The 27,732-nt window shown below is 56.9% G+C and overlaps 1 protein-coding gene across 1 annotated transcript in view; it reads right to left on the reverse strand.

Annotated features, from left to right (window-relative positions):
* EPHA8 (EPH receptor A8) overlaps positions 1–26,733 on the reverse strand; it is a 58,563-nt gene extending 31,830 nt beyond the window's left edge. The window contains exons 1-3 of the mRNA XM_054394886.1: positions 26,613–26,733; positions 11,926–11,990; positions 1,092–1,755 (exon numbers count right to left, since the gene is read on the reverse strand). Coding sequence (XP_054250861.1) covers positions 1,092–1,755; positions 11,926–11,990; positions 26,613–26,697 — 814 coding nt within the window. The 5' untranslated portion in view covers positions 26,698–26,733. The remainder of the gene's footprint in view (positions 1–1,091; positions 1,756–11,925; positions 11,991–26,612) is intronic.
* Positions 26,734–27,732: the final 999 nt, after the last annotated feature.

The following is a 27,732-nucleotide window of genomic DNA, read 5'->3' on the forward strand; positions in this document are numbered from 1 at the left end:
TTCTGAACCAAATCTCCAACTTCCAGCTCCTTGCAGCATTGGGGCTGGGACCCAGCCCTCCAGGCAGCCCACGCCAGTGCCCCCTCCCATAGCAGCATGTCTGGCTCCACCTTGCACCTGCTTCTTAACCTGGGAGGAAAGAACTCTGCGTGAGTTCTCAAACCCACCCCAGGATGACTTTCAAACCAGCAGTGGCAGCCCAGAGGAGCTCAGGATGGAAGCATTCCTCCCGCCCGTCCTTCCCGCTCGGCGCGGCTGGGACCCAGCGTCCCCGCGGCTCCTGGATCCGTTCCAGCCTGGCGCCGGATGTCCTGACCTTGCCTCGAGTATCCCTACGACAAAAGCTCCACTTGACGTTTCCATGAAACTCAAACACAAGCCTCTTATTTGTGCTGCTCCCCTCACCGCTTCCCGGCAAGAAGCGCAGAGCAAACAAAGCTGCGCGGAGGCCTCTCCCGGGGAGCCCCAGCTCTGTACACACACAGCCCCTGCTCGGCTGCTGCTGGTCACCCCTCTTCCTTATCACAGTTTGTACAGTCGGCAGCTTGAAGCCTGCCCAGCGGCACGGAGGCCCCCGGGAAGGTTCCCTGCACCCCCGGCCGGCCTGGCTCCGCAGCAGCCCTGGGGAGGGTGTTGTGTGGACGCCGTAACCTTGCTTCCTGATTCCTCTGCTTTCAACCCCCCTGCCGGAGGGAAGCAAGCGGTGGGCACTGTGGAGAGGCTGAGCTGTGCTTTGCTGGAGTGCACCAGCAGAGATCTCAGAGCTGCTGCAGGCATCGGGCTGGGATCTCCGTGCCACACATTCTGTGGTAGGGGAAGATGCCAGCCCAGGCAAAGCCAGTCCCTGCCCCAAAACCATACCCTGTGCAGCAGCACCTGTAACAAACAGGATCACAGCAGCTCCCAAGGAGCTTGTCAGTGGTACCAGTGACACATCTCAGAAGCATGAAGCTGGCCAGTAAAGACCAGGCAGCCTTTGGTCATCACAGAGGCTGCCCGTCCAAATGTCAGTGGCCAGGCTTCTGTCCTCAGCCCTTCCCCTGGCAGCCATCCCTCCCGGGCAGGCACTGCTGGCAGCAGCAGGGACTCACCCATGCAGGAATCCCTCTGCTCCTCATAGCCGGCGCTGCAGACGCACTTCCCGATGGGCACCAGCCACTCCCCCTCGGCGCTGCAGTACATCTTGGGGGTGTCCCTCTCCTCGGAGTGCCCCACACACTCCCCCCGCACCTCCACCAGGGAGGAGGAGTCCGCCCCGGTGACGGCCTCGGCGAAGGAGGCCAGGTTGCGCACCATGGCCGGGCACTTCTTGTAGTAGATGCGCAGGGAGACGATGGCGATGCAGGCGCCGATGTCCTGGAAGGCCAGGTAGAAGCCTCGCTTGCTGAGGGGCCCCACCCCCCGCACCTCCGTGTTCAGTCTCAGCCGCCGCACCCCCAGGTCCACGCTGGTGAAGCTCTCGTCGGCCGCGATGGTGTCGATCTTCAGGAACTGGCTCTCCCGGGTGCTGGTGCCCAGGTCGCGGTCAGACTCCATGTAGTAGAGGTTGAAGGTCTCCTTGCAGGTGCCCAGCACCCCTGGCATGCTGTTGCAGTCCCGCAGCGTGAACTTGATCTCGGCGTACACCCTGTGGGCGCCGTCCCGCTGCACCCAGTTGGTCCGCAGCCAGTTGTTCTGGTTGGGGGTCATGACATTGCAGACCTGGTAGGTGTGGATGGGGCTGAAGAACTCATCCATCTCATTGATGGAGTCCCACTGCAGGGCACAGAGAATGCAGGTCAGCCATGGTGTGCACAGGGCAGGCAGGAGTCTTTGCCATCACCCACCCTGTGATGAACCTGGGCCAGAATAACCTCACTGTCAGTGCAGGCTGGGGGAGGAGGGGATAGAAAGCAGCCCTGAGGAGAAGCACTTGGGGGTGCTGGGGGGGGAGAAGCTGGCCAGGAGCAGGCAGTGTGAGCTTGCAGCACACAAGGCCAAGGGCAGCCTGGGCTGCATCTAAAGCAGTGTGGCCAGAGATGGAGGGAGAGGATCCTGCCCCTCTGCTCTGCTCTGGGAGACCTCACCTGCAGGGCTGTGTCCAGCTCTGGAGCCCTCAACACAGGAAGGACCTGGAGCTGATGGAGAGAGTCCAGAGGAGGCCACAAAAATGCTCAGAGATTGGAGCAGCTCTGCTATGGGGACAGGCTGAGGGAGCTGGGGGTGTTCAGCCTGGAGAAGAGAAGGCTCCAGGGAGACCTCAGAGCAACCTTGCAGTACCTGAAGGGGCTGCAAGAAGGCTGCAGAGGGACTGTTCCCAAAGGGCTGCAGGGACAGCACCAGGCACAATGGCTTCAAAGGAGAGCAGAGCAGATTGAGATTGGATGTGTTCTTTACCACGAGGGTGGTGGAACACTGGAACGGGTTGTCCAGGGAGGTGGTTAGGGCCCATCCCTGGAGATATTCAAGGTCAGGCTGGAGAGGGCTCTGGGCAATCTGATCTAGTGGAGGATGTCCCTGCTGACTGCAGGGGGTTAGACTGGATGAGTTGTGGAGGTCCCTTCCAACCCAGAGCGTTCTGTGCTTCTGTGAACTCCCTCTGCTCCTGCAACTGCATCTGGACAAGAGATCACTGCAGCCACAAGGGACAATGAGGATGAGCAGACCTCACCCAGCACCCAGCTGGGCAGCCACTCTCACTGCCTACCCTGAAGGAGAGCAGGATGAAGCACAGCCCTAACTGCAGACAGCAATGCTTGTATGAGTCTGGTCTGGTATCAGAGGCTGATGGCAGTGGGCACCTGGGAGGCTTCAGCCCAAGTCTCTTTCCTTGTGCTCAATCTGCCATTCACAGCAGCAGCAGGAAACTACCTGCATGGTGCTCACCTGCCTGCACAGCTCCCTGCACAGCTCCCTGCCCCTGCCCCCATGCGGTGCTGGGAGGGTGTGGAAGTCGTTGAAATGAATGGAGCACAAAGGAAGGCAGCAGCTGCTTCCTGTCTGCTCCTGCTGAGCTCCATGGGATGGGAAGCCAGGCAGAGCTGCCTGGGAGAGTGTGCAGCAGGTGCTGAGCAGGGCTGAGCCACTCTGGGGCTCAGAGCTCTCAAGGAGTGTCCAGAAAAGGAAACATCAGGTTGTTGTGGGCACCAGAATTCCTTAGACTCCAGCTGGGGTGGTTGCTTCGGGTCTCCAGACATCCAATTGCCTCTCAAATCTGGCAGAGATGGTACTCATGGCTGAGTGTCCCTGTGGCACTGCCAGAGCTGGCAGCATCCTCACTGCTGGCAGAGCAGGGAGTGAAATGTCCATTCTGCACCAGCAATGGCTGGCATCAACCACAGGGAGAACTGGGCTGGGTGGCATTTGCAGCATCACTGTCAGACCTGGAGTTTTTTGCCCAGCCTCTGGACTGTCAGGTCTTCCCCATGGACCAGCCCAAAACACAAGCCCAGGGCCACTGGCCCACAGCACAAGAGCTCTGCCATCAGTGGCAGTGCATGGAGGAGAGCCAAGGCCATCTCAACTGCTGCCTCAGATGCCACAGGTACAGCTGCCCAGGGTGCCACAAGGCAACACAGCTCACGAGCTCTACCAGGCCCTGCTGCACATTTGAGATGTAAGGGATCAGAAATGGTTCCAAGCCTCCAGGGGAGGCTCAGGCTGGAGCTTGGAAAAGATTTGTACCCTGGAAGGGATCTCAGCCATTGGAATTGTCTGCCCAGGGCAGTGCTGGAGTGCCCATCCATGGGGGTGTGCCAGCAGCCTGTGGGCCTGGTGCTTACAGACATGGTTTGGTGCTGAGCCTGCAGTGCTGGCTGGAGGATTGGACTGGGTGAGCTTGGAGGCCTCTTCCAAGCAGCTCTGTTCTGTGATTCTGTGGTTCTGTGACTCACTTCAGGCATCCCCAGGACTTGAAGGGTTTTTCTCTTTCACCTCCACAACAGGCTCCCAGGGCAGGGGAGTCTCTGATGCTGGGCACCACTGGTTCCAGAGCTGCCAGCTCCTGGCACTTCCTGCTCTTGGCTGACAGTTTGAAGTGGCTTTTATCAAAGGCAGCTCATCCCAGCCCCTGTCACCATGATAAGATCCCCCAGTGAGACAGAGATGAGGACATCATCAGGAAGGTGGTGAGCCCAGGCCAGGGGGCCCTGCCTGCATCTGTATGCAGGGGCTGGGCTCACAGCTTACATTAAAGTCAACACCAGCTATCAAAAATTTGCCAGATTATGCAAGGCAAAAGAGGCAAACCCAAGATACAAGGCAGCTGAGCAAGGTTTTAGAAGCCTCCCAGGGCCTGTGTGGTGCAGAAGAGTGGGGAGAAGAAGGAGGAATGTGGGGGGCAAACATGCAAGGAGACACCACAGTCCTCCTGGAGCACCAGCTTGGCCTCCCACCAGCCCTGCACTGCCTATGGATGGAGCTGAAGGATGAGGTGGCTTGAAGCTGGGAGAGGAGAGATTGAGACTGGAGAGTAGGAAGAAATTCTTGAGAGTGAGGGTGGGGAGACACTGGAACAGGTTGCCCAAGGAGGCTGTGGCTGCCCCCTCCCTGGAGGTGTTCAAGACCAGGCTGGATGAGGCCCTGAGTGGAGGTGTCCCTGCCCATGGCAGGGGGCCTGGAACTGGATGATCTTTAAGGTCCCTTCCAACCCAAACCATTCCATGATCCTGTGAGGTCTCCCTAGCCCTGGGACAGCTTCCAAGAGGGCTGCCAGGTCTGCCAGCACCTCCTGAGGGCAAGCATTGAGCACCTCCCCAGGAGCCAGCAGGTCCTGGCCACCCCTGTCACTGAGAGAGAGGAAAAAGGGAGGGCTGTTCTGGCAGCTATAAATCATCAGATGGGATGCATTAGTGGAGATAATCCCCACAGAATCAGACACTGCTGGGGCTAAGGAGGGATTTGTCAGGCAGTTAACTACCCTGAGCTGCACTGCAGCTGATTAACTCCTGGTAGTGACCAGCACCTGGGGAATTAGCAATAACCCAGCACTGCCTGAGCAAGTACTGGGAGCTGAGCTCTTATCTCAGTTACGCAACCTCAGTCTTTGTTTTCCAACATTCCATCCCTACTCATCTCTTTCTCCAAAGAAAATGAGTCTCACTGCAGCCTGCCCTGTAACTTGCTGGTGCTCCTGGAGCCAGGCAGAGGTTCTGCACTGGGAGAGAAACTCAAGAAACAGCACAGACACCAAAGTGGTGGAGGACACAAGACATGGCTTGGGCAGGTGGGAGACTATCAAGTTGCTTTTGATGCTCCAAGGAGAAAGATATGACTGTGATGGGGATTGAAATGGCAAACACAGAGCACAGCTTGGACTGGGGAGAGGGCTTTTGTGGTGTGGGCTTGGGCGAAGGGGCACCCTGTCTGTAGCAGAGCTGGCACAGCAGCTGGGTTTCATCCATCATGAAGTGGTTGTTGGTTGCAGGAACAGAGCCAGGCAGAGGCAGAGCCCTTCTGCATAGGCTTTGCTCTGCAGACAGCTCAGTCCCAAGACACTTAGAGCAGCACCGACCACCAGCATGAGATCCCCACCCCTGTACTGCTGAGGGGGGATGTGTCTGAGGTGGCTGCTCAGGCAGGTCTGGTGGCTTTCTGAGAGCTTTCTCTCTCAGCTTCTTCAGAACAAGGACAGTGTTCTTGGCTGTTTGTGCCCAGGCCTCAGGATATTTCCCTTAACCAGGCTGGGGACATGCAAACCACCTCTGAAGGTCTTTCCTGGGGCTCCCACCAGCAAAGCCAACGTGAAGCATGGAAGGCATTGGGGCAGCTGAGCCCAGCCTGGGCAGGGGGTGGGATGCTGTGGGGCCTGAGCACAGAGGTTCTGGTGAGAGGCAGACAGGGGCTCATGGGCAGCATGGGGAGGCCTTTCTCCAGCACTGGAGGTGCTCCAGTTGCAATTAGCTTTTGTGAGGCATCATTCAAGCTCCTCAGACAGCCTGTGCCTGAACAGAATAATTTCCTGTTTGACTTGGTGAATCAGAGGAGACAATACAATAATTATTAATAATATGTTGACTTATCTCATCAGCCTTTTAATTAGTCAGTAGGAGAGCAGTTTGCAGAGGGGCTGATCAGGTGCCCTCTGATCCAGCAGGTCATGTACCAGGCAAGGAGAAGGGAGAGAAGGGCACTGGGGTGTTTTACTGGGGAGAGCTGGGACAGCAGAGGTGTAGGAGAGGCCGGGCAGGCTCTCCACGGCAGCGACAGGAGTTTAATTTTCAGAGCAGAGGGAATTGTTGTGGGGCTGCAGCGAGCTGCAAAGCTCCTGGGAGCCCTTTGAAGCTCTAATTGAGAGGAGCCGCAGGCTGCGGGACGGGGCTGCTCCTGGTGACCCTTCCGCTTCCTGCACGTGTCTCCGGGGTGGAGCTGAGGGGGGGATGCAATTAAACCCCTGAGCAGCAATTACAGCCTATTACCCCTCAGTTAATTGTCCGGCAAGAGAAAATGTCAAAACAGGCAGTGATTGCCTCCCTGACGGCTTGACACTGCCCAGGGCTGATGGTGCTGCTGACCCTCACGGAGCCTGCTGCTCCCAGCCCCCAGCTCCTCTGCTCCTGCTGGTCACAGCCAGCCAAGGGAGAAGAAAACCCTTCCTGTGCGGCAGAGTCACCTTGCCCCCAGGTGTGATGAAAACATTAGGACTTTGCAGGTGGTACCCTTCCAGTTTTGCAGTGCTGATGCTTCAGATCATTGCCCTGGCTGTGGGAGCAGCTCTGGGATCTCTTTTTCCTGGCACCCCCAGAAGCCCCAGAGAGCTGGGACAGGTGCTGGAAAGCAAACTGTAGGGCACCAGGGACTGAACTAGAGGGCACAAGACCCCTTCTTGAGCTGCTCAGGCAGGGGACTGAGGTTCTGTGCTGTTCAGTGCCATGCAAAGACCCACCCAGAGCTCCTCAGAGGACCAGGGAATCATCTGGGCTGGAAGAGACCTCTCAGATCATCTTCCCACACATCTGCTGGCCTGGAGCTCACACAGGGCAAGGCAGTGGAGATGTGGGTTAAGCACAAAGAGATGTGACCTCAGCTGGGGAGCCCCAGTCAGCAGAAGGATGCTGTGAAGGCTCCCTGGATGGAGCAGGGACACTGCAGGTAAATCCTGCACCCAGCACACAGCACTGCTGGGCTGAGGCAGCACAGGCAGCAGCAGGACAGCATGAGGGGCAGCACTGTCATCTTTTTCCAGCAGGAGGATCTGAATCACTGAATCACAGAATGTTAGAGGCTGGAAGGGACCTCTGAACATTATTAAGTCCAACCCCCCTGCCAGAGCAGGGTCAGCTAGAGAAGGTCACACAGGACACATCCAGGTGGGTTTGGAATGGCTCCAGAGCAGAAGACTCCAGCACCTCTCTGGGCAGCCTGCTCCAGGGCTCCACCACCTCAAATTACAGGAGTTCCTCCTCGTGTTCAGATGAACTTCTGATGTTCCAGTCTGTGCTCACTGCCCCTTGGCCTGTCCCTGGGCACCACTGAGCAAAGCCTGGCCCCAGCCTCCTGCCACCCACCCTTGAAGTATTGATCATCATTGATCAGATCCCCCTCAGGCTGTCCTTCTCCAGGCTAAACAGCTCCAATTCTCTCAGCCCTTCCTCATCACAGAGCTGTTCCAGTGCCCTCAACGTCTTTGTAGCCCTTTGCTGTACCAGAGTCCCTGTTCTTAAACCAGGGAACCCAGATGTGGCCTCACCAGGGCAGAGTAGAGCAGGAGGAGGACCTCCCTCAACCTGCTGGCCACAATCTCCTTGATACCCCCAGGAGTTAAGGAAATGGCAACAAAAGCAAAGGACCTCAAATACAATCCAGCTTCACAGCACATCATCTCCACACCACAACAGCAACTGCCCAGCCCTGGGCAAGCCACAGGGCAGGAACAACCCCAGGGACACCAGCAGTAGTGCTGAGGTGATGACCATCAAATCCAGACTGTTTCCTGGGACAGAGATCACACCAGGCTTGGAGCAATGTGGTCCCAGGCTACCAAGCCTGAGTCCTCCATCTTCCCTCCCATCTGGATCTGAACCCTGCTGAGGGGCTGCTCACGATTTGGTGCCAAGAGCAAGTACAGTTCTTCTTCAGCAGCTTCTCTGAGACACCAGCACCCTGTCCTACCACCTTTCTGCTGATGGCAACTGAATCCAAGTCCAAATTTACTGCTCAGAAAGCACCTGGAGCTGAAGGACCAGCAGGAGGTTAAAGGATGTCTGATGCAATGGCCCATGGAGGAGGAATCACAGTGCAGAGAAGTGTTCAGAGGAGCTATCAAAGCATCCAGCTGGAAAAGATATGTAAAGTTGTTCCTACAAGAATGTCACAGCAGAGCTCAGGCAGTCCTCTGAAGGTGTCTATGAAGGTGTCCAGGGCACTTCTCACACAGCTCTGTGACCATCCTCTTGCTAACAGGGCCACAAGTCAGGCAGAAGCACAGGGTGGGTGCCCCATGACTCACCCAGGTCTTGCAGGGGGACACTTCAGAGCTGGGCTGTTGGGTTTGCTCTTTGGTTTTTGGCACCCAGTGTTAGCTGTTCCTGCCTAAACCTCACTAATGAGGTGGAGACCTCAGCCATGCGGCAGGGGGCAGGAGCTGCTGGGATGCTGCTGTAGTGCAAGAGAGCAGCCCAGGGGTGACTGCCCTGTGAGCCAGGCCAGGCACCCTGAGGTCCTCTAACTCATCACCCCTGGGAGTCCTACTGGGCTGGGGACCAGGATTCACCTCTGGATTTGCAGATGTACAATGCAGGATGCTGCACCTTAACTGGTTGTGGATGTGCTGAGAGGCACCTGGAGGCACAACCCCTGCTCTGCTTAGGGACTGCAAGGCCCTGCCCAGTCATGCCCATGTGTCCCCAGGACAGCCAGCTCAGATGGATTTATCTTCATCAGTGACCTGGGTGAGGGCATAGATTGGCCCCTCAGCCAGTTTGCTGATGGTACCAAACTGGGAGCAGTGGCTGACACCCCTCAGGCTGTGCTGCCATCCAGGGTGACCTGGGCAGGCTGCAAAGTGGGTAAAGGGGAATCTCCTAAGGTTCAAGAAGAACAAGTGTAGAGTCTTGCATCTGGGGAGGAACAAACTCCTGCACCAGTACAGGTGAGGGGGGACCTGCTGGAAAGCAGCTCCATGGAGAAGGACCTGGGAGTCCTGGTGGAGAATAAGTTCTCTGTGGGACAGGAATGTGCCCTTGTGGCCAAGAAGTCCAATGGTCTCCTGGCACTCAAAAGAGTGTGAGCAGCAAGTCAAGGGAGGTTCTCTTCCTCCTTCTCTACTCTGTCCTGGTGAGATCACATCTGCAGTATTCTGTCCAGTTCTGGGCTCCCCAGTTCCAGAGGACAGGATGTACTGGGGAGTGTCGAAGGGAGGGTACCCAAGGGAGGGAATGAGGATGCTGCAGGGACTAGAACCTCTGTGAGGAGGAAAGGCTGAGAGCCCTGGGAAATGGTTACAAATATCTGGAGGGTAGTTGGCAAGAAGGGGCCAGCCTGGGCCAGGCTCTTCTCAGTGGTGTCCTGTGACAGGACAAGGGGCAGTGGGCACAAACTGCAACCCAGAAGGTTCCACCTCAACATGAGGAGAAACTTCTTTGATGTGAGGGTGCTGAGCCCTGGAGCAGGCTGCCCAGAGAGGTTGAGTCTCCTTCTTTGGAGACTTTCCAGACCCACCTCTGTGACCTGCCCTGGGTGACCCTGCTCTGGCAGGGGTTAGGACTGGATGGTCTCCAGAGGTCCCTTCCAATCCCTCCTATTCTACGATTTTGTGATTCTATAAGAGCTGAGGACCCCAAGGATGTCCCTGGCCCTAGGCATCCAGCACTGTACCTGGGTGGGTGGTTTGCCTGCAGCAAAGTCCCTTCCAACCCCTGCCACTCTGTCATTCCTCATGCAGACAACAGCAGAAGGTCCAGTGGCTGGAAACCCAAACCAGGCATCCCCACAGAGCAAGAGGTTTTTAACAGCAGCCTGCTCCCAGCAGGGCTGCAGGGCTGGGGGGTTTAGCAGCAGCAGCAGTGCTGTGGCCAGGGTTGGAGGTTTAGCAGCAGCAGCAGTGCTGTGGCCAGGGCTGGAGGTTTAGCAGCAGCAGCAGTGCTGTGGCCAGGGCTGGAGGTTTAGCAGCAGCAGCAGCAGTGCTGTGGCCAGGGCTGGAGGTTTAGCAGCAGCAGCAGCAGTGCTGTGGCCAGGCTGGAGGTTTAGCAGCAGCAGCAGTGCTGTGGCCAGGGCTGGAGGTTTAGCAGCAGCAGCAGTGCTGTGGCCAGGGCTGGAGGTTTAGCAGCAGCAGCAGTGCTGTGGCCAGAGCTGGAGGTTTAGCAGCAGCAGCAGTGCTGTGGCCAGAGCTGGAGGTTTAGCAGCAGCAGCAGTGCTGTGGCCAGGGCTGGAGGTTTAGCAGCAGCAGCAGTGCTGTGGCCAGAGCTGGAGGTTTAGCAGCAGCAGCAGTGCTGTGGCCAGAGCTGGAGGGTTTAGCAGCAGCAGCAGTGCTGTGGCCAGAGCTGGAGGTTTAGCAGCAGCAGCAGTGCTGTGGCCAGAGCTGGAGGGTTTAGCAGCAGCAGCAGTGCTGTGGCCAGAGCTGGAGGGTTTAGCAGCAGCAGCAGTGCTGTGGCCAGGGCTGGAGGTTTAGCAGCAGCAGCAGTGCTGTGGCCAGAGCTGGAGGGTTTAGCAGCAGCAGCAGTGCTGTGGCCAGGGCTGGAGGGTTTAGCAGCAGCAGCAGTGCTGTGGCCAGAGCTGGAGGTTTAGCAGCAGCAGCAGTGCTGTGGCCAGAGCTGGAGGGTTTAGCAGCAGCAGCAGTGCTGTGGCCAGGGCTGTTTGTCTCTGAGAGCTGAGCTGCTCTGGGGCTGCAGTGAGCTGACCATTCTGGAGCTGTGCAGGAGATCTCCTCACATTAGCTCCCTGCTCCCCTCTGACCTTGTACCTCTGCACCATGCCAGGGTAGGCACCACTGGCACAGCTAACTGCTAAAAGGAGAGCTGGGCTCAGGAGTAACCTCGGGGGGGGAGGGGGAGGGGGGGGGAGGGCGGGGCGGGGGGGGCGCTGAGCACTGATGCTGTGCTGAATTCAGAGTCCTGATCAGCCCTGCTCAAGCAGTGCTGCCTCTGCCAGGCTGGAGCAGCAGATCAATGGAAACGATTAGAGGCCTGGGAAGAGTTCTGTGGGAGGTGGAATTGAAAAGATTAGGACCATTTAGTTCAGAGAGGGGATGAAACAGAGTGGACATGAAAAACCCAGACCCAGCAAAAGCCAGGTAGGCAATCCCCAATTCCACACATCCAGTGCAGGCAGCAGACCCCACTGTGCCTTGCAGTTGGTCCTGTCTGGATTTATGGATTGCTTCTGCTCTCTAAATGGAGGAGCAAAATCCTTCCAGCCAGGTCACCCCTGCCACCTGAAACACCTTCTGCAGAGAGCTGCTGCAGCAAGAGAACCTGGGCAGAGGAATGCAGGTGAAGGGAGGTGTGGAGAGGATCCAGCCAGTGGAGATGGCAGAGCCACATGAGGGTCACCACCCTGACATCCCCCCAGCCACAGCCACAGGGTCACCACATCCCCACCCCCACCAGAAACCAGAAACCATCCACAGGGGATGCTCCTCTGCATCTCTTCCCACAGCAAACTCCCTGATCACAGGCACTGAGAGCTTCCCATTTGCTTTGGGCTGCTCCTGCTGGTCTGCCCTGGGGCAGTGAGCATTGAGATCCTTCTCAGCTTGAGTGCCTGTGGAGTGACCTAGATCTTGAGTGCCCTCAAAGCTCAGGACCTGGTGACAACCTGCCAGGGGACATGGAGAGTTGAACATTTCCAAACCAGCCACATCCCCACTGCTGTCCTTTCAGGCTAGCATTTTCCCACCAGACACAGCTTCTGTACCCCACCAGCACTGCCTAGGGCACCAGCCCAGGGCTGAGATGTCCATGAACCCTGCCCATGGGCACCCCCATGTGCCAACAGCCCCTTCATACTCACCCCATGCAAGGGATAAGTCATCCAGCCCCAGTCCCCTGGGATTGTGGACGTGTCCAGCAAGTTCACTGAAAAAGAGAGGAACAAAATATTTCATTAAAGGCTTTCTGCTCATCCCCAAGGGGCAAGGAACTAGGCCACCACAAATGACCCCTCCTGACACCCCACTCACAGCTTCAGATTGCATTGGGTTGGAAGGGGCCCTCCAAGGTCATCCTGTCCAACCCCCTGCAGGCAGCAGGGACACCTCCAACAAGAGCAGACTGCCAAGGCCATGTCCAGTCTGACCTTGCATGTCTCCAGGGATGGGGCCTTAACCACAGCCCTGGGCAGCCTGTTCCAGTATTTCACTACCCTCATGGTGCAGAGCTTCCTCCTGATGTCTCCTACAGTCATCCATGGGCCTAGTCCTAGGACATTATGGAGGTGAGGGGGCTGCAGAGAGCAGGCTGGGGGGGGAGAGGGTATGGGGTTGCAGAGCAGGTCAGAGAGGTTGCAAAGCAAGGGGGAGCTGGAGAAACAAACTCCAAACTTCAGCTTGTCCATCAGTCCCACCCTGGGCCAACACTGGAGGGATCAGAGCATTGTTCCTCACTTGGACACTTCTCCTCCAGGGTCTCTGCCAAACCCTTTACCCTCACAGCCCTCCCAGCACCACTGGTTTGAAGTCTGGACTCCTGCAGCCCCTGTAATTACACAGCACAGTGCCCAGCTCCAGCACAAAGTGATCCCCACTGTCCTGGTGACCCCCACTGGAGAGGCCAGGCAGTGGGGGGCAGGCTGCATGAGGAGGCTCATCAAAGCCAACCCTTTGAAAGCTCTGCCACCTCCAGGTGCCCAGCTTAACAAGGAGACAAGGGCAAGTCTGCTGGCAGAGGGGAGCAGCTTCTGCCTGGGGAGAGGTGAGGATGCCTTTGAAGGTGCTCAGGAGCTTCCCTTGGAACCCTGTGCAGTGTCAGCTGTGGGGGGGATAGGGATGTCACAACACTGCTGATGCACAGAGAGCTGCCCCTGCGTGTCACTGGCTGCCTGTGAGCACCATGCCCAGAGCCTGCAGCATTAGGCAGAGGAGAGCTTCACTGCAGCCTGGGAATGCCTCAGCTTGCTCAGCTTTCCTCCAGCATGTGGGGAAGGACCACAAGCCTTGGCTCCAGGATGCAGATCCAGAGGCATAGAGGCTGTGGGGGTGGGTTCTGGCAAGGTGACCTGAGCCCTGGGAATGAGTACAGAGGGCACTGACACCAATGTGCCCATGTCTTGTCACCCCTCAGCAGCACCAGGCTCCCTCAGAGACTTCCAGTGCCTCCAGCTTTCTCCCAGTGCTCTTTGCCCTGCAGCCACCCAGGTCAAGCCTGTGCTGGGTTCTGTGTCCAGGCTGGCTGCTTGTCCTCACCCTGGAGCAGCACTGGGCTGGACCTCGAGGCAGGGTGGTCAGGTCCCTGCTGCAGTGCGGGTGCTCGGCTGGTGCCTGGGCTCTGAGGCAGGGTGGGCTCAGTGTAAGGCTGTCAGGGTGGGGACAAGGCACCTCAGGACAGTGTCCCCAGCCCTGGCAGAGGCTGGGCTCAGCGTGGTGCTGGTGCAGGCAGCTGGAGGAACTGGTGCCACTTTCATTTACTATTACCAGGCAGGGAAGGAGAGCAGTGGGAGAGAGGAGCGGAGACGTGAGCTGGCTGTGAAACACCCGGACGTCATGCTCCTGACAGAGCAGATTAGCAGCTTTTGAGGCATTTATTAATGTTAGCAGAACAATTTGAAAGAATTTCCAGGGTTTCTTGTGTGACTCCTTTGGCCCAACAGCAGGCCGAGCCCCTCCGCTCCCCGCACGGTGCTGCTCCCACTGCTAGAGAGGCCTCTTGCCCTCAGCACGGAGTAATTACCTCAGAGATCTCAAATCCATTTTTATTTGTTATTGTTAATCTGAAGATTTTCTGCCTATTTTCCCTGGGTAATTCGCCCAGCAGGAGCCCAGGCTCAAGAGTTTCCCTGCTCACAGAGCAGGAGCATGGTCCTGGTGACCCTCAGCGGGCAGGCTGTGGGGAGGGGACAGCTCTTGCAGCCCCTCTCTCCCTCCTGCCGTGGTTCCTGCACCCTCTTTCCCACGCTGAGATGCTCAGCTGTGGCCGCGGCTGCCTCTGGCTGCTCTCGGGGAGGCAGGAGGACCCTGTGCAGGCTGGGGTCCATACAGCTGGAGCATCGTGCTGCAAGGAATGGTGCTGAGAAGGAGCAGCTGAGGTGGAACTGCCCCAGGCTCGTCTGCACAGCAGTGTGCAGGAGCATGAGGCAGCTTGCTACACCCAGCCCTACCGTGGGCACTGTGTGGTTGTCACCCAGCAGAGCTGGAGGAGCTGCCTACCCACGGGGGCTTTGGTGCACAAACCACTAGACAGCTTCTCCCTGGTGGAGCAGATTGCATGTGGCTCTTGGCAGGAAGAGGGAAAAGTTCTTCCTTCCATCCCTTAGCAAGCATTCCCCTGAGCACACAGGAGCCATACCCACAGAGCCCGCTGCAGTGGGCACTGCACAGCCAGCGGCACTGCCAGTCCAGCAGCCCTGCCTTAGCTCCTGGCACAGCTCACGTCTGAGGCCACGAGCAACCTTCCAGCAGCACTGTCACAGACAGGGGCACCAATTCTCTGCCCAAACCCAACCACCCATCTCAGGAGCAGGCTGCAGACCCACACAAGGTTGACAAGGGCCTGGTGCAGTCCCTTGCAGGTGATCTCCTGGCTGTGCTGCTGCCTGGAGGGAGCCCTCCCTGGCTGCCGGAGCTGCCACAAAGGAGCCCTTTCAGCTGCAGGCTTCTCAGGGAAGGTGCCGGTTTGGGAGCCCTCTGTGCTACAGCTGGGCATTCTCTTGAATGTTATGGACTGTCTGCACGGATCAGTCTCAAACTGCCAGCTCCATTTTGTTTCCCTGAGCACCATTTTGTATTTTCCCTATTCTGTGCCTTGGCCTTGCCTCGGTGCATTGAGCCAAAACACCAGGAGGTGTCAGGGGACATTGTGGCGCTCCTGGAAAAGCTGTCAGGCCTGATTGCCTGCTCGGATGGAAGCACCTAGGAGCGAGCAGGTCGCTTCCAACTGGGGTCTTGGGGCAGAGTCTCACGCAAGGCCAGGCCCCCTTGCTCCTTCAGGAAGTCACTTCATGGCATGCTGCAGGAGTGCTGCACGCTGCAGGACTGCTGCAAGCTGTGCAGGAGCCCAACACTAGGGGCCTGTGATTATGATGCAGGTGTGCATGGTGTCTGGGATGCAGATCTGCATGGTGTACATGATGCAGATATGCATGGTGTGCATGGTGCAGGTGTGCATGGTGCCTGGAATGCAGATTTGCATGGTGTACATGGTGCAGATGTGCATGGTGCGGATGTGCATGGTGCCTGGGGTGCAGATATGCATTGTGTACATGACGCAGATTTGCATTCTGTACATGGTGCAGATGTGCATGGTGTACATGATGCAGATGTGCATGGTGCCTGGGGTGCAGATGTGCAAGGTGTACATGTTGCAGATGTGCATGGTGCCTGGGGTGCAGATGTGCATGGTGCCTGGAATGCAGATGTGCATGGTATCTATGGTGCATCTGTGTCATTTATTTTTACCCACAGTGTTGTGTCTGTCTCTGCATCCCTGCCTGCATCCATGTCCATTCCTGTATCTACCAAGTTCCAAACAGCACTGGGGCCAAGTGAGGAAGCCAAGGCAGGGCCTGGCACCCAGAGGTGTCTGTTGTGCTCCAGCCCATGCAGCTCTGGCTCTGGGTCTGTGCCTGTAAAGAGAGAGCTCAGAAACCCTTCCCAGCACTCACAATGGCAGCTGTGACTCCTGCAGGGATCCATCCCAACCCTACAAACAGATGCAAGGACACCTTGGAGTTCCACATGCAAGCATCCTGGGCTTAGGAATGGTGCTGTGTGAGCCACAGCTGCCAGCCCAGGGAGCCTCTGGATCCCCAGCCCACCCAGGGGTGCATGGTAGGGTGGTGAGGCAAGCCCAAGGGCAGCATGCTGGGGGATGTGCTGAGCCCCAGCCTCTAGAAGAGCAGTGGGGGCCAAACAGGGCTCTGAGCTCTCTCACTAATTGTTAACCCACTGCGGTCCTCACTCTAATTACTCCACCATCTCCTTCCCAGGCAGGGGCTTTGTAGTGCAGGCATGGGGAGGAAGGGTCAGTGGGAGCAGCCCTGTTCCCTTGGGCTTCAGTTCCTCTCCTTCACAACTTCAAAAGCTTCCCAAGATTCACAGCAAAGCTCCCTCCATGCAACAACGCCTTTTGAATCGATAATTAAACTCTTATCAGCATGGTTAGGAGCTCCTGCTCTCTGTCTGCACACCCCACAGCAGCCCCCCAGCCCCAACTGGTAGGGGAACCACACGGGGAGGGTTATCTGCAGCAGAAACAGAGTCGAGGTGTGGGAAATGGACAGGGAGAGGCTTTCTGAGAGCAGGAGAGCGAGAGGCAGCAGCGTTCATCTCCCACAGGCTGAGGCAGGGCTTGGAAGGGGCAGGTGGGGCCAGGGTGGGTCAGCTATTTGTGTCCCACCGTTTAATCCAGGGGTGTGCTCAATAGCCAGCCACGACCTTGCCAACTTGAGAGGCAAAGCCGAGCAGCAAAGCTGTGTCCTACTGGCCTGGGAGCATGGCAGGGGGACAGGACAGGAGGCTTTGCTTTCATCTTCCCCTCCCCGGGACAATATTTAAAGAAAGAAAAAGCCTCATTCAGTCACCAAGGGACAAGGCCAGGTCCTGGGGCTCCGATGTAAAACAGCAATCCTGGAGGGTGGCTCTGCTCTTCCCATTTGGGAGCTGTGCACAGGGGATGTGCCTTGCAGATCCAGGTCAGCACCACGGCAGCAGGGTGCTGCTCACCATGCCCTGCTACATGCAGCTGGGTCAGCACCACAGCAGCAGGGTGCTGCTCACCATGCCCTGGTACATGCAGCTGGATCAGCACCATGGTAACTCATCAGTGCTCCAAGCACCCACGGCCGGGTCAGCACTGTAGGACTGGGGTGCTCACCATCCTCTGACACACACAGCCAGGTCAGCTCAGGGTCCCTGGGGTGCTGCTCACCATCCTCTGACACACACAGCCAGGTCAGCTCAGGGTCCCTGGGGTGCTGCTCACCATCCTCTGACACACACAGCCAGGTCAGCTCAGGGTCCCTGGGGTGCTGCTCACCATGCTCTGACACACACAGCCAGGTCAGCTCAGGGTCCCTGGGGTGCTGCTCCCCACTGCTCTGACACACACAGCCAGGTCAGCTCAGGGTCCCTGGGGTGCTGCTCCCCACTGCTCTGTCACACACAGCCAGGTCAGCTCAGGGTCCCTGGGGTGCTGCTCCCCACTGCTCTGACACACACAGCCAGGTCAGCTCAGGGTCCCTGGGGTGCTGCTCCTCACTGCTCTGTCACACACAGCCAGGTCAGCTCAGGGTCCCTGGGGTGCTGCTCCTCACTGCTCTGACACACACAGCCAGGTCAGCTCAGGGTCCCTGGGGTGCTGCTCCCCACTGCTCTGACACACACAGCCAGGTCAGCTCAGGGTCCCTGGGGTGCTGCTCCTCACTGCTCTGACACACACAGCCAGGTCAGCTCAGGGTCCCTGGGGTGCTGCTCCCCACTGCTCTGACACACACAGCCAGGTCAGCTCAGGGTCCCTGGGGTGCTGCTCCTCACTGCTCTGTCACACACAGCCAGGTCAGCTCAGGGTCCCTGGGGTGCTGCTCACCATGCTCTGACACACACAGCCAGGTCAGCTCAGGGTCCCTGGGGTGCTGCTCACCATCCTCTGACACACACAGCCAGGTCAGCTCAGGGTCCCTGGGGTGCTGCTCCCATGCTCTGCACACACAGCCAGGTCAGCTCAGGGTCCCTGGGGTGCTGCTCCCCACTGCTCTGTCACACACAGCCAGGTCAGCTCAGAGTCCCTGGGGTGCTGCTCCCCACTGCTCTGTCACACACAGCCAGGTCAGCTCAGGGTCCCTGGGGTGCTGCTCCCCACTGCTCTGACACACACAGCCAGGTCAGCTCAGGGTCCCTGGGGTGCTGCTCCCCACTGCTCTGACACACACAGCCAGGTCAGCTCAGAGTCCCTGGGGTGCTGCTCACCATGCTCTGACACACACAGCCAGGTCAGCTCAGGGTCCCTGGGGTGCTGCTCACCATGCTCTGACACACACAGCCAGGTCAGCTCAGGGTCCCTGGGGTGCTGCTCCCCACTGCTCTGACACACACAGCCAAGTCAGCTCAGAGTCCCTGGGGTGCTGCTCACCCCTGCTCCAGCCCACGTGGCTGGATCCAGGCTCTGCCAAGTCCCTGCTTGCCCTGCAGGCTGCACTCCTAAGGACACTGCGGGGATGGTGCTCACATCACACCCGCTGGCTCAGCCACCCGGGGAGGACACTTAGGAAAGTGGTAGATGTAAAAGACGTGACCAAATCCAGCAGGAACGTGGGGTTTCCACATTTCTGGAAATGTCAGAGTAAGGCTGAAAAAAAAAAGAAGCCCCAAACAATGCTGCAAAGAAACCTTTTCAAACAATCGCCGCCAGGCAGTGGCGCTGCCTTCTGCCCCTGCCCTAAATTCCCATTCCAGGATTTCTTCTCAGACCTCAGGATTATTGCTGTGAGCTTTCTGTATTTAATTTTATATTGTTTTGTAATGCATCAGGAACGGCAATGCCCACAAGGACTTCCCAGAGGGTCCCCCCTTTTCAGTACACCGGGAGCAGAAGCTGCTTTGATGTGGGAAGAAAGCTTGTTTGTTCAATCAGTGCTAACAAAAAGCCTTCAGTTCAGGTTTTAAAAATAAAATGATCAGCCTGATCCTTCCAAACCCTGCATGATGCCACGGAAGATAATGTGCAGCACAACCTCTGGCAGGACTTGAGGTGCCATGAAATAATGCTGGAAATGAAACAAACCAAAACAAAACGCCCAGAATGAAGTATTAAAGGCTAAAAAAGGCTAAAGAACCCCTTGACATTCCAGGGCAGCAATTTTTTTCCCAAGGGAAAAAATAAAATCACATCAAAAGCCAAACAACAACAAGAACAACAAAAAATATTCTCTCTTGGAGAGAAAATATGGATGCAAACTGTTCCTGAGAGGCCTGGTGTCTGTGAGTGCTGGGGCAGCCAGGCTGCATCGGGCATGCTGGCTTAGGTGACTCAAATTAATGCACACACACTGCACAGCAACACCAGGCAGGGTGGCAGCAGTGGTGTAAATGTGGTCAGAGCTGGACACAGATCACTGACTGGAGGTGTGATCAACCCAGGGCTGTCCCAGGGCTTAAGCACAGGGCATGTGGGGCTAAGGCTCAGAGTGAGGGGCAAGGACACGTTCCCATGTCCCTATCCAGGAGCTCATACCAGAGGGGAAGGAGCTGTTTTGGGCTCAAGGGGAGGCTGGACTCGTTGTAATTCAGGGCAGAAACCAGAGGAGGAGGTGGAAAGGCTCTGAGGATGAGGGGGTGAGAAAGGTCAGGGAGGCAAGAAATTCCATGGAAACATCCCCCATGAGCATGGGAAGGAGCAGGAACTGTGGCAAGGTTGGGGAGGAGGCAGGCACTGGGGAGTGTTGAGGGCAATTGAAGGGTCCCTGCAGCCCCAGATGAGGACTCTGCAGACCTGGTGTCCCCAGTTCTGAATTTGGCCATCTGGGATTCATGCAAGTCCTCTCCAGCACAGTGTCCCTCCCCACTGCGAGACAGCAGGGACCTGGCCATGAGCAGAGAGGAGCCTGGCCATGAGCAGAGGAGAGGAGCCTGGCCATGAGCAGAGGAGAGGAGCCTGGCCATGAGTAGAGAGGAGCCTGGCCATGAGCAGAGGAGAGGAGCCTGGCCATGAGTAGAGGAGAGGAGCCTGGCCATGAGTAGAGAGGAGCCTGGCCATGAGCAGAGGAGAGGAGCCTGGCCATGAGCAGAGAGGAACCTGGCCATGAGCAGAGGAGAGGAGCCTGGCCATGAGCAGAGAGGAGCCTGGCCATGAGCAGAGAGGAGCCTGGCCATGAGCAGCCACCCCACAGCTGGCTGAAGCACAGCCAGAGCTGATCCATTCAACCCACACACCAGCAGCTTCTGCAGCCCTGACCAGTGTCCCCAGACCTGCACCCAGACCAGGACCACCCACTTGCCCCCAGGCTGCAGTGTTCAGGTTCAGGTTCGGGGGCAGGCTGGGTGCTGTGGCACTGCAATATTGTGACAGAGAAACAGGAGGTTTGTGACACAAAATCACCTCTGCTGCCTGTGCTAAGCAAAACCTGTGAGAGAAACAGCCTCAGAGAAACAGAAGCCCTCTCCAGAGGGCGTTGTGCCAGTGTCCCACAGCAGTCCTGACCCCTCTCCTGCCCCTTTTTTTTTGGGTGTAGCAGGACAGACAGGAAGGCTTTTGCAGCTTTAGCCACTGAGCTTTCTGACTCCTGCAGCATTTCTGGGGAGCCAAAGCTCACACTGAGCAAGCCCTGAATGCCACATCTCAGGTCCTCATCCCACAGCAGCTCAGTGCTCCCACTCCCCATCAGTGAGCTCCGTGGCCACTCGGTTATCACCTAACTCTTTGGGATTTTGTAGATTACTTACCCTGAATTATGACTCCCTGGTGTCACTCTGAGACACTTCCCACGCCCCCCACAGTGACCTAGTGCTGGAGATTGTGCCTGGAGCAGAGCCTATGAGTCACCCAGCAGCGAAAATCCTACAGCACCCTTCCTGCTGACTCCTGCAGCCCAGCACTCCTGCAGAGGTCTGAGTTCCATCCTCTCTCGAGGATTCACTTGGGAAATGTGGATTTTTGCAAACAGGCTCACTCCTCTGGATTATCTGAAGGGAGGTTGGGTGGCAATTTTTCAGGCTGTCGAATGCTTTGTTCCCAATTTCTCTGCAGGGTTGTTTTGCTCTCAGCCACCTGAAACAAGGTTGGCTCTTTGGACCCTGGTGATATTCTGAACGTTCATTTCTTTAGAGGTAATTTCTTTGCTCTCTTAAACATAACTTTTCAAACTGGACCATTTTGACAGGCAAAAAAAAAAAAAAAAAAGCAGCACTAAAAGCATCTGAGGGGACAGACTGAATCTCTCATGTGTCTGGTGAGGAAATACCATCAGAGTCTACTGATGGTAACAGAAGGGACTCCATCCAAGGCGGGATGCAGTGGCTCATGTGAGCCCTTGGTGCTGGGATGCAGCCAGGGCTGTTGCCACTCACAGACATGGTTGAGGCATTTTAAACATGAGGAACTGGAAACAGAGTAGAAGATACCACAGGCACAGCCATGATACCAGGGCTGGAGGAAAAGAAATATGAGAGAGGGGAAGCTGCAGAGCCCAACCTGCTTGTGCCCGCGGAGGGTGCAAGGTGCCCGGCTGCACTCAGAGTGCCTTCACGGCAGGAAAAGATCAGCTCTTGGAGCCAGCAAGGGAAGCCTGACACAGCCAGGAAGGCAAATTTGTATTAAGGAAAAGAGCAGCTGGAATTTTTCAGGCTGAGGCTGATGAACTGTTGGGATGAGTTACTGAGGGCAGGTCTGGGTCTGCCTTTGCTGATGCCTTCGGAAAATCACTGAACACCTTTCTGGGAGGTATCCCTGGGCCAGACAAAGTTCCCTGGGCTTTACTGGATGTCACTAGGCTTTACTGGTGTGTCACGAGGCTTTACTGGTGTGGCTGGGCCTGATCCTTAAAGGAGTTCCTCCTGTATGTGGAGGAACATATGACATATGACCCTGAGCACTGCACGTTGACACCAGCAGGACGTGGGGGGTTTGTTTCTTTTTGCTGGGAACAGGACCGTGTGATCCCCTTGCTCACTTTTGAACCAGCAGGGCCGAGGGGGTTAATCGCTTCTCTGGGGCAGAGGAATAATTTTGAGTGTTGGCCATGCAAACAGGCTGGGGTTAGGAGAATGAACTACCCAAAAGTGTCAGGGTATGAATAGAGTTATCATATGAATGGCTTTGCCCCTGGAGATAAAGGCGGCACCGAAGGCTGCCAGCGAGGCGAGCAGGGACGCGGGAACACAGGACCCGACGGGAACAAAGCGCAGAGCGGCCGGGATGTCCTGATGCTGAAACAGAGACCTTCACCCGCCGGGAACCGCGGGGCGAGCCGCTCGCCCTCCTCCTCTGGCTGAGCATCTCTGGCGCCGGCGTTCCTTGGTTTGTGCGGGGTTTTGTTTGTTTGTTTGTTTCTTAGGGGGGTAAAATACTTCCTAATAATTCTAAAATCATTTTCTAATAATTTCTAACAAAACCAAACTCACAAACAAACTAACAAAAAAATAAAAACACCCAACCAAAGCCCCACCAAAAAACCCAGACCAACCAACGAAATAAAAACTAAACCAAACCCTCAGAAAACCCCACAACAATAAAAAAGGAAAAAGGAAAAAGGAGAAATGGGGAAAAAAGGAAAAAGGGGAAAGGGAAAAAAAGGGAAAGGGAAAAAAAGGAACAAGGAAAAAGGAGAAAGGGGAAAAAAGGAAAAAGGGGAAAGGTAAAAAAAGGAAAAAGGAAAAAAGAAAAAGGAAAAAAGGGGGAAAAAGGGGGAGAAAAAAGGGGGGGAAGGGGGAAAAAGGGGGGGGGGGAGGGAAAAGAATTTCTGTATCCCCACAGTAATTCAGCAGGTTTTTGATTGTAGTTAAATTTGGATTCATCAGATCTGTTTCCATCATCAGCAAACGGGTGGCCATTTGTTTTTGCTCTAAACAAACCCTTCAGGAAGCAAAAATTCCAGAATTATGGAAATAAAAGAAATAAAATGCCCTCCGAGCAGCTCTGTTATTTTGCTGTTAATTTAGGGGTGTTGATTTTCCAGAAGTTTTTTTATAAGGGAAGGATGGAAATGAAACTATCGCCAGAAAGAGATTCCTGTGAGCCTGCCTAAAATCAGGGAAATGTTCGCTTTATAACAGCAATTTGGGAACAATGAAAAAAGGATTTTTAATTGTTTTGTTTGTTTGTTTTAATTTTGGGGTTGGGGTGGTTTTGTGGTTTTTTTGTTGTTGTTGTTGGGATATTTGGTTGGGATTTTTTTGTTTGTGGGTTTTTTTTTCCCAATCATAGCCCAAATCTCCTCCCTGTTTTAAACCAATGCTTCTCCATCCCCATCACCAAAAGCCCTTGGACATAAAACCTCGTTTCCTGTTCTTAGGGAGGAACACAGCATCCTCACAGCCTTTTTTACCACCCAAAAAAGCGATTTCCTCTCCTTTTCAGAGCTTTGCTTCTCCCCAGCCCTGACTTGGGCATCGCTGCAGAAGGTACAAAAGTGGTGTTGAATAAAGGGACAGATGAGTTTTTCCCTCTTTTTCTGTTTGGGCAGAGGGGCAATTAATGAGATTACTATCGAGAGATTAGCAGGGAGATGGCCACAAACCCTTCCTCTGGCCCCGTTTCAGCGGCGCAGCAAGCTGCTGGTTTTCCCCAGGCTCCTGCTGCTTGCCCGCTCCCCATCCCTGTAGCAGGGAGAAACAAAACATCTCCATCACCGACCCCATGGTGCAGCTGAAGGTGAACGTCCCTGGCTGCCACCAACTCTGCATCCTCCCCAGCAGGCTCTCTGCTCACCGCCCTGTCCTCTTCGCCCGTGTTTGCCTCGGCCATGCCTGCATGCCCTGAAATGCTGAAGGAGACGTCCCAGGGTCCCCCTTTTCTGCTGTTCCCTACTGAGGTTCCACCCAAGCTCACCCGTGGGCCCTGTTCTCCTTGCTGTGATGGGGAGGAAGGTTGCCCACCTCACGGAGGGCATCGCCTGGGAGGCAGCACCAGCAGCAGCATTTGAAGCGCCATTTTCTGGCAGAAAATATGATTTTGTCAGCTCCCACCCCAGCTCCAAATGTGCCGATTTCCACTTGTTTGTGTTCAAAACAAGAAAGATCTTTCACATTCTACCATTTACCTCCAACCTGTGGTGTCACCTAAGCACCCACTCCCCTGCTTTTGCCCCTGTGCCGCTCGCTGCGTGGCAGGGCAGGGATTTCAGTCTGTGGCACTATCTCCGTATCGTTGAAAAGAACTTTTCTACCTTCCTTTTCTAAGTTCAACAATTTCAGACAAATCTTTTCTTTCTTTCTTTTTTTTTTTTCAGTGCCCCAGATGAAAATCTTCCACACTCTGCAATTTTTCACCCATCTAGAAGAATCCACCCCCAGGCTTGGTGCTTGATGCATCTTGCCGCGCGGAGATGCGGGACCGCGGTTCCCTTTTTCCTCCCATTTCCAGGACACCCTCTGCCTGTGAGACTGAGCGGGGTGAAAAAAAAGGTAGAAGCTCAAAACTTAACAAATCTTTCCTGAAAGGGAAGGGGATTGGGAGCTCTTGGAAAGGGAAGGAAATCGGACTGAAGCCATTTCTTCAGGTTGAAGCCACATCCTTGTACGCCAGCTGCCTCCCAGTGCGCAGAGCGGACCGCGGCTAACACCAGCCTGAATTTTCTTTTGTGGCTGTGATTTCCTACCCTGCAGCTCCTCAGTGGGTGTTGGGTTTCTGGGTGGCATGGCCAGAGGTGCACAGCAAGGAGCAGGCTGTGGCGGTGGCAGCAGGCAGAGGTCATGGCTGGCAGCAGCAGACATCTTTGTGTGCCACAGCTACACCCTCATGCCGTGCTCCAGCTATGCCCTCACACTGTGCCCGGACCGGCCACACGCTGCGGAAATGAGGTAGCCAAGCCCAGCGCAAGTGGAGTGCAGGAGGCACCAGAGCCGTGCAGCACTTTGCAGCATCTCTCCATGTTTCTAGTCCCATCTCCATGCCAGGGCACTCAATGAAGGGCACCAGAACCTCACCAGCATGGGTGTTGCCACCAGCCCATCCTACCACCCTGAGATACCTGGTGCTAGCAGGAGCCTGCAGCCTCATCCCCAACTCTACTGCCCATACCATGGGCCTCAGCTGGTGCTGAGGTGCCCCTGAAGAGCAGAGCCCCAGTACCCATGGGGGCACGAGCATCCCTGGGGGCAATGGGCAAAGCACCACCAGCTTTCCACGGGGCTCTACAGTTTATCCTGATGCCAGTCAGCACATTCTGTCCAGTCTAACCCAGATCCAGCCCACTTGGCCGTCCTCAGAGCCTGGCTCATTCTCAGCCCCACACATCCCCCTGGCCAAGGCTGCTACTGACATTAACAAAACTTTCCAAAACTCTTGCAGGACAGTCATGTCTTCCCCAGCTGGGGACAGACAGACAGCATCCAGGGCCTAGTTGTCCATACAGACACCACAAAACCCACCCCAGCATCCAGTGATCTCCTCTGCAGAGGAAAGCAAAGAGGCTTTGGCCTCCCTTGCTGCTGCCCAGGATTAGATGTTGATGCCCAAGTTCAGAGAAGGTTGCTTGGTGGTGCAGGGCAGCAGTGCTAAGAGCCTGGGAAAGTGCAGGCAGCATCCTGCATCACACTCTGCCCATGGAATGGGGCAGCTGCTCCACCAGGGAGTGAATGACAAGGACCGGGGCTGTTGGGGGTGCAGGGTGTGCTGGGGTCCCATCCTGCATCCACACAGCCCATCCCCTACAGCATGAGCCCAATGCATCCCCAACAAGGGCAGGAAAGCTGGTGGGGAAGGGAGCAGGAGGAGTGCCAAGAAGTGAACAGCTGGCAGAAAACAGGGTTAAGACCCAGAGATAGCTGGAAATGGGCAATGTAGGTGAGGAAGACAGGCTGGGTGGGAGGGGATGTGAGAAGATGGCAGCAGGTGCAGGGACCCAGCCTGGTGGGGTGCCACCAAGTGCACAAAGCATCGTGGTGCCAGGCCAGGGAGGGATGGCACCGCCAGCACCTCACAGGGACGCCGGCGCTGGGGCTCGCTGCAGAGGGCTGCACCGTGCTGGCTGTGGCTCTCAGGCACAGCAGAAGGGAGGAAGGATGCTGCTGATGATGCCAAGGACACACTCAGGAGCGGGAACAGCAGAGCTCTGGGTGATGAGGAAGAGCAGCCCTGGGAGGCAGCCTGGGAGGCATCCTGGGAGGCAGCCATGCCGCCACTGCCAGCACGGAAGGAGGCAGGCGGGCGGCCAGGTGGCAGGCAGCAGGAGCAGTGCTGCCGAAGCCGAGGGGGGCCTGAGGTGCGGAGCAGGGCTTCGGACAAGGGCCAGGGGTGAGTGCAGCCAGCAGCAGGGTAGAGCGGTCAGGTGGAGGGAGCAGGCCTGACGTGGCTGACACCAAGATGTCGGGAGAGGGTCCCTGACTGCATCCCTCTTTTCCACTTCAGAAGTTTCCAGCCCTTTCCCTCGTGACAAGTTTTCCACCTGAATGCCCCTCCAGCTCCCCACACCTCCTGCATGCTGTCCTCTGCCCACCCTCTCGCCCCATCGCCAGGGCTGCCCAGTCACCAGGCACGGCCCAAGCTGCCGCCAGCTCTGGCAGTGAGGATCACCAGGGCTGAGCTGGTGCCCGTGTCCCTGTCCCCTCGGCAGCCACCCCTGCACGCTGCAGCAGAGCCCTGGCAGGGGAGGCCTGGCAGAGCTGGCAGGAATCAAGTCCTCCTGGCCAGCTCAGAAGTTTAGCCTCCAGTGCAAGAGCTCCAGGATCAGCAAACTCAGGCAGGCAGGAACCCAGACCTGCGCTCCCCTGGGAGGAGGGACAAGCTAAGCCCAGCAGAGGGAACAAGGCTCTGTGGGCACATCCAGGCGGCCACAGCCACCCCACAGGTGCCCCCACCACTGCCCCATCACGCCAGGGCCATCCCGGGTCCTACCTTCGCTGGTGGTGGCAGAGAGAGAGGCAGCTAAAGCGATGACGATGAAGAGCGAGGATGTCAGATCCCCCTGTGCCCATGCCATGGTCCGGCAGGGCCACCGGGCACGGGACAGGGGCACCTCGGTTGTCCCAACAGCTGCAGAGCGAGCACCCGGAGCTCGGGCAGGGGCGGCTGAGGCAGCGGCACTTAGAGCGCAGCGCTCGCAGCGCTGGGGCTCGGCAGGGAGGGAGCAGCCTGTCCGTCACCGCTCGCAAGCCAATGGGCTGGGTGGGCTCTGCAGCGAGCCCCCCTCCCCGCACCAACGCGCACGTTGTACCCAGCCCCAGCATCCGGACGGCGGGCACCGGCTCCCCGCTGCCACCCATCAGCCATCGCCCCAGCATCTGCCGTCCCCCCAGCATCTGCCATCCCCCCAGTATCTGCCATCGCCTATCCCCTCGTCCGTCCTCCCTGCCGCTGGAGCAGCTTCCTCGTACCCCACGGCCCTGCTCACTGCTTCTGCCCGGCTGCAGGCAGAGCCGAACTTGCAGCCTGAGCCACGGCCCCGCGGGCATCTCTGCACTCCGGGCTCAGGTGTGAAGGGGAGGGGTTGCCCTTCCGTCCTGGTGTGCATGGGGAGGAAAACCCCTTGCACATGCCCCCCTTGCAGGTCTGGGAGCAGGGAGGACAGGCAGAAGTCCCCTCTTGATTCTTCTGATGACACTTCGTGCTGTGACAGGGCCTCTGCACTCACCCTTGGGCTGGGGCAGCAGGAGCAGGGGACAGCGCCGGCAGGGCTGACAACATCCAACCTGTGCACAGCCACCTTGGGCACCCAAGGGACGGCCAAGCCCCTCAGAGTCAGAGTTTGAGAGAATGCAGCAGCCGTGCCAGGGTGGGCAAGGGTGCCCTGCCACAGGGCTTTGGGCTGCCCAGGAGCACAGAGCATCCTCCTCACAGCCCTGCCAAGGAAATCTCTGCATCCCTTCTGCCTGGAGCCACCAGGGCAGCTGAGCCCAGTGAGTACCTTGCTCAGCACTGAACACTCAGCACCTGCTTACAGCCCCCTGCAGTGGCCACTGCTGCTCCCCATCTCAGTGCTGAGCAACCACTACCTGCTGTCCACAGGGTGCTGGCT

The sequence above is a fragment of the Indicator indicator genome, chromosome 32, assembly GCF_027791375.1.
Source record: "Indicator indicator isolate 239-I01 chromosome 32, UM_Iind_1.1, whole genome shotgun sequence".
NCBI lineage: Eukaryota > Metazoa > Chordata > Aves > Piciformes > Indicatoridae > Indicator > Indicator indicator.